Source organism: Silene latifolia, chromosome X, assembly GCF_048544455.1.
Source record: "Silene latifolia isolate original U9 population chromosome X, ASM4854445v1, whole genome shotgun sequence".
Lineage (NCBI taxonomy): Eukaryota > Viridiplantae > Streptophyta > Magnoliopsida > Caryophyllales > Caryophyllaceae > Silene > Silene latifolia.
In genome coordinates, this window is record NC_133537.1 from 110,750,001 (window position 1) to 110,756,904 (window position 6,904).

The following is a 6,904-nucleotide window of genomic DNA, read 5'->3' on the forward strand; positions in this document are numbered from 1 at the left end:
GGAGCCGCCTAATCCAACCCTAAACCCTTTTCCTTAAACAAAGGTTGTTCGTAGTACAACAGTGTTACAGTAAAACCAAAACTAAACCCTAGGGAAGGACGGGTGATACCCTGTCGTGGACGGGATTTAAATTTGGGGAAAAACGCTCCTAAACGGGACGGAAAAAGGTTTAGGGTTGGATTAGGCGGAACCGCCGCACGCGGAGCCGCCTAATCCAACCCTAAACCCTTTTCCTTAAACAAAACAAATCGTATAACAAATTGTATAATATATTCTATGTAAAACTTAGGAAATATGCTCCTAAAACGGGACGGAAAATGGTCTTAAAACAATATGTATTCTTTGTATAAAATGTTGTAAGTCTTTGTATAAAATGTTAACTATGATGTAGGAAAATCGAATGACTTTTTTTCTTGTGACATGTTATTGCCACAAAGAAGACACAATTCTACTTTTTATTTTTCTTGTGACATATTATTGTCACAAAGAACACAAAATCCTACTAATTATTGCTAAGGTCACAATGTTTTCGTAACATCATAATAAAGATCAAACTTTTTCTTTTTAGTTGCTTTCTCAAGAGCTACATCACTATGCGAAGAGGGCATGTTCTCTGTCATGGGTAACTCTTTCTTTGCAGTATGCACATAGCCTCTTTGGCTTGGCTGCTTTTTCAATGGCCTGTTGTTTAGCCGACTTCAATCTTTTTCCACCGCTCCTTGTTGCGTGCTTGTTCGGAGGGTGGATAGTGACTTGAGACGATGAGTCGGCCAACAAAGATCTCCATCTCTTGGTCTTTTGTAAGCGGTTCAATACATAACTTCTGCCGGAACTCAACTAGGAGGGATGCTAACGCTTCCGTGTGTTCAACAGGTAAAGTTTTGAGAACACCAACTATCTGACGGAACCTCGACCATACGTTGCACAAATGATCATTATCGACGTAGCCATATATGAATCCTCAATGACATTCCCATTCGAATCAAGCCTGGAAGTAAACAAAGCAGTTCTGTTTATCATGGTGACAATGTTACTTTAAGAAATTATGGTTACAATGTTATCAGTAAAACAATTCTTGTAACAAGTCAAAATCCTTTGTAATAATGTTTTCGAATCAAACCATTCGCTGCGTGTGTGTTATTTAGCCAACGATCTACAATGTACTTGCTTGGTATTCGCCCAATTCCTTTGCCCTTGTACACCCACAAAATATGCCTGCAGAGTAATCCAATTCTTTCGAACAGTTTACACTCGCATACCGCATCTCGTGCTTCTAAGGTCCAACCTCACCTTGAGAATTCGTCTGTCTCAAAGATCGATTACATGAATTATGCGCACATGCTCCTCCTTCTCAAAGTCATCAACACCACATGAATCGGCCGCCATTACTTCTTCTTGGAACACCTTGAACACAGCATGTGTGTATATAATAGCGCCATGCTTTTCTATAGGTAATTCTGTCTTAAGCTCGGGGAATGAGTGGTCATTTGTTATAATCATCGCACCTTCGTGTATAGCGCATCGATCCATAGCAGTTTGGAACCTGGTTTTAATGCAACAAGGATTCGACAACAAATTATTTATGTAACAATGAAACAATGGTACTGTAACATACACTGTTCCCGGCATCGTAAGGAATGAAAAAGAGTTGTTTACCTCATCCAAAATTCGACCAGTGTACCAAAGTGATTCTCATAGCGCTTGAAAAACGAATTTGTACTTTTCGATCGTTGTGTTGTTCTTAATATGCAGCCCAAGGCAAGGTCACGATGGTAGGCAGGAATCCAATGGTGTCTGTCGTCGAACATTGTAGTCAACCAATCATTATCTTCCGGCTCGAAATCGAAATGACCTTCTCGCCACTTCTCTTCGAACTCGACGGCTCCATATCGGGTCCCAAACAACAGCGTTGAAGCGAGCAAGGAAGTCCGTGTCTCTGCAGATCTTGAACCAACTTTGTCCGTGATCTTTTGTGTAATATGCCACATACAATAACGATGCCTAGCTGTCTTGAAAACAGAAGGAAAGCTGTTGTATGCCAGGCATAATGAAACAAACAAGTCGAACGTGATATTGACAGTGATAGGGAAAGAGCAAGTGAGTAAATTATATGTTAGTAATTTAGTTCTGAGTGACATTGTTATTGAATAACCTTGTAAAAGAGGAAGAGATGGAACAGTGGTAGTTGGAGTCAGAAAGTTGTGGTACAATAATCTTAAGTAAGTCTCATTCTGATAACATTGTCACACTATTACCTTCTTTATGCCAGGGCATTGATCCGTGATCATGAATCGCGCTCTTTTTGTCCCATGGCAGTCAAGAAATGCTTTGAAAGGTCCATTGGAAGGAGATGTCATCCTCGTGTAACAGGAGACAACCGGCAAACAACACCGACTTTCTGTGGTGAATAACACCTGTGAATGGTGTAAAAACCATATCATACTTGTTGGTTCCGTAAGTAGGGTCAAAGCTAACAGCATCCCCAAAGAATGAGTAGTTTCTAATACATGTAGCATCAGCCCAAAAGAACTTTGTTAGACGGTTTTGCGGATCAACATCATAGGCGAAGTAGAACTGGGGTTGGGTTGCTTTGAGTTTCTCGAGCCGATCGATGAAAAGGTCAGCATCTCTTAACCCAATGTAGCACTTGATATCTCTTTGAAAGTTCTTAAAATCTATCAATGTAGCACCGATATTTTCATACCTATTGACAAGTTCCTTAACTTTGTCTAAAGGTCAATCCAGCGCCAATATTCAACTTGGAGTTGTCCAAGATAAGCGTCTTCTGGAACATATCAAGGGATCGTGAAATCTTATCGAGATCTCTGTTACAGACAGAGGTGAGACGATGATTGTGGACTTCAGAAAACTCGTCAATCATAGTGGGCCATCAAGGCCATGTAGAAGGGCAAATCTGACGTATGCTCGGCATCCAATTCTTGTGATTTTAACTCGCCGTGTAACTGTACTAGCTGTGGACGAACAATCACCCATATTCTCATCATCCTTGGTTCGGGGACCATTGTTTCGGTTTAGATTCCTGAACCCTTGACGGTGCGGACTACGAATTTTTGGTGTGCAACACCACCTCGTAGTGTTTTAAATCTCGTGCTTCCGAGGGGTAAATCCGCATGCCCGAGCATAAACCTCGTAGAACTTGATTCCAGCCTCAAGGGAGGCGAAAGCGCACCAATGGTAGGTCTAAACTTGTGCTCAACCACACGCATCCAGCGCTCACCTCCATTAGGCGTGTGAGACAGAACAAGTTGATTATTTGGTTGAGGATTGGGTTGCTCTTGGACAATATGCGTAGAATGGGGTTGAGTGACAAGATTGAGTCAGTAATACAAAAAGGAAAATACGAGTATTAGTGACCTGAAATACAACGGTGGTATTACAAAGAGTAACATTGTTACAGTAATAAAAGAGGACATCCAGAAGTGGTACAGCATATGTTATATGTGAAATGGAAAATGAATATATGTGATTGTGTTACAGTAACATTGATATTGTAACAAGCTGAGCCTGTAAGCATTGACAAAGAGAACAGAATATACTGACAAATGGGACAGAATATACAAAACAGGAAAAGAGGTCAAATATAATGAAATTTGACCGAATTTGAACGTGAAAATCAACAAAGACGAGGATATTTAACCTAATATTTAAGAGAAAAGCAAGTAAGAGTATAATCAAAGGAAAGCAGACCGTAAATTGAAGTATAAGTGAACGAATTTCATTAAAATTGAAGCAAACATAAAATCGATTAACCTAAAAAACTGAAAAGCAACAGAATAAAGACAAATATAATCAAAATTGACGGAATGTAACGATAAAGCAACTAATGAATGTTACAGTAACAGTGAGACTGCTACAATGTGGTGACATTAGCATTGACAGCAGAACAGGAATATTCACACAGGTGGAACAGAGAGAAGAGCTCAAAAGCAAAGGAGTATTAAAAATGTTTTGCAAAATTAATATCAGCGTAGCAGCGTATTGCTAATTTCAACGGGAAAACCAAGGACGATTTTAATCTACGGAAAGAATAAAGCAAATTTGCAGAGAAAGACGATTACAAATCAAATTCGATCGAATTTGACGGAGAACAACACCGATGATAATGAAAGCAAAGGATAAAGCGAAATTGCAAATTCAAGAAAGAAAACAACGATTATAATCAAATCCGATCTAATTTGACGGAGAAAACTAGGACGATTAGAAGCAAAGCAAAGGAAAAAGCGAATTTGCAGCAAAAACATAGATTATAATCAAATTCGATCAAATATGACGGAAAACAACAACGATTATCATGAAAGCAAAGGAGAAAGCGAAATTGCAAATTCAAGAGAGAAAACAACGATTCTAATCAAATTTGACAGGAAAAACAATAACGATTATAATCAAAGAAAAGGATTACCTGCGCGCAAACTATTTTCAGTAGAATCGGCATCCATAGGAGTATCAACCATCAAGCAAAAACTGAGAAAGATTGAACTGTAGAAATAATTGAATGATGAATTGAAAAGTAAAATTATTTGTGTATATTTTTTGCTGGATTTGTTTTATGCGAGAACGAAGAAAAACAGAGGGAAATTCGTAGAGAGAGAAAAAGTGTGAATGAAGAGAGAGAAAGTGAAACAGAATTCTAAGGTTAGCGTGAAATCTGAGCCTTATATAGTCTAATTATAATTTTTGAGATTTAATCTCAGCCGTTGATTAGGAGTAGATCTAATGGCTGAGATTAAGATGCTAGACTCACCTAAGATACCTAGACTCACTTGATGCAATTTCTATATATATATATATATATATATATATATATATATATATATATATATATATATATATATATATATATATTTCGACCGTGTCGATTATAATTATCGTAGTTCACTAATATAGTTCACATAAAAGGTGATAGATAATAAATCGACAAGACCTCTCACATATTTAATATTGAGATTAGCCTTTCCAAATAGTAGGACCCATGAATCCCTTTGACATTTGGGGTAGATTCTGTTTCCCGTGGTACTTTCATTTTTCATTGGATAAGTGGGGTAATAACAAGTTATTACACGCGGAATTTGGTTGGTCTCAATGGGACATGAAGACTAGTCTTATGTTCCGAGGCTAGAGATGAACTTAACGTAATTTCATCGACCAAGAGTTCTAATTGTAGAATCGGTTAAAGAGTTAACCCACCGAGTTATATTAGTGAGGGATGTATCGGTTTCCCGTGCCCGTGTTAATATGGATTTAGATCTCGGAAGCATTTATATGATTGGGTGGAGGTCATTATATAAATGCCAAAACATGCAAAAATGCTTTCATAATTTACGATGAATGTTGTTTTTCCTATTATTTTGTTGATTTATATTGTTTTTTATTATCGCTCCTACTCATATACGATATCATTTGATTTTAACACGAGTCTCCACTAAACCACTATTACTAACGACAAATAGAATCTCTTTCTAAATCCTCAAAAGAACCATATCATAGGTTGTGGACTAGCTCCATAGGAATCGTTCTATTCTATAGAACTCGATAGGAATCGTCCTATGCAAATATAAGATTAGCATCTTAAAATTCCTTACATACCTATGATTTCTTATGAAGAAATATGAATAGAAGTAATGATTAGTCAAAATATGTTTTGATAATGTCTTCTATGCATCCACGGTTCAAAAGTCTTATTGCTCAAACTAAACACTTGTCATCAAGAACTTAAGTTGTTAAGCACATGACAATGTAAAATTGGTAAATTAGTTTGCTAGAAATTATGATTGACCAAATACCACCATAAAGTTCATCCTTGTGAAGGATTAAATAGGAATTTATATGAAGATAAGTCTTCACCAAATGGAAATTCTTAAAGTTAGTTGGAGCAATAAGAAGTAAGTACCTATCTTAATTGTTAAGGATAGAACTAGGCTCGAAAGAGAAGGTGTTAGACACTAGAATAGAGACAAACGCCAAATAAGTAAAGATCTAGGAAGTTGGTCGTGTGACTCCAACATATTCCTTCTGAATATCTATGACATTGACATTGCATTCTTGCGAATTATCACGTCATGAGTATTTGATACAAATATGTGAATCAAGTTAGAAATTGCCACATTTCATAATTATGAAATATGGCGAAAGGATGTCAAAACCACCATTCTAAATGGTTATTTTGAGGAGGATATGTTCATAACACAATCCGAGGGTCTTGTATATCCTTAGAATCCTAACATTGAATAATCGTACGACGACTAGCAAGAAAAATTCAAAAATTTACGTGAATGGAACTAGGGTAGTTGTCATTTCATCCATGGACATATAAGTGTTATATTGTATTAATTTTAGTTTTGTATTTAGAATTGTACCTTAATAATTGTTATGATGTACGCTAAGTCTAAATAAGAATATAATTCAAGTTTTTGTAGAAAAACGCAAAGGGTTTCACTATTGTACAATTAAAACAAGTGTTGTGCCCTTATACACCATAATTAAGTTTATGGTTAGACCATACAAATCAAGGTAATTGTATTCAAACTAAAAAAAATTAAATGTCATATATATTTTTATAAAACTCAAGTTGGTGACCCCAATCATTTCCCAATTCTTGATTGAAAATTGCAGTTAGAAACTAGTTTTGACTAGTGTCCCAAACAATTTGATTGGGAATCTCTTGGTGCGTGCGAATCTTTTATTCAAAGCAAAATTATTTCATGACTTCTTTCTAGAAAAGGATGATAAATAAAGCAAGATGTTTGCCCTATTTACACTTTGAAGTGTATAGTCGAATACAATTTCAATCAGAGAAGGTTATTACTTTTTCATCTCTTTTACCAACGAACTAGGTAGATACTTAGTATCCACTTAATGAGGTAAGAAGAAAATTTTTTTGAATGAG

General features: G+C 36.5%; 1 protein-coding gene across 1 annotated transcript; it reads right to left on the bottom strand.

Moving 5' to 3' along the window:
• Positions 1 to 2,316: 2,316 nt before the first annotated feature.
• On the bottom strand, positions 2,317 to 2,881 carry LOC141618081 (protein FAR1-RELATED SEQUENCE 3-like). Its single transcript, XM_074435199.1, has 2 exons — positions 2,725 to 2,881; positions 2,317 to 2,675 (listed from the first exon to the last, which is right to left on the bottom strand). Exons 1-2 carry the CDS (start codon positions 2,879 to 2,881, stop codon positions 2,317 to 2,319), a joined length of 516 nt encoding a protein of 171 aa, XP_074291300.1.
• Between the last annotated feature and the right edge of the window lie 4,023 nt (positions 2,882 to 6,904).

Coding starts and splice junctions, on each gene's coding strand:
- LOC141618081 (XM_074435199.1), bottom strand. CDS start 2,881: ATGATTGACGAGTTTTCTGAAGTCCACAATCATCGTCTCACCTCTGTC. Junction 2,676..2,724: donor TGGATTGACCTTTAGACAAA/GTTAAGGAACTT, acceptor CTACATTGATAG/ATTTTAAGAACTTTCAAAGA.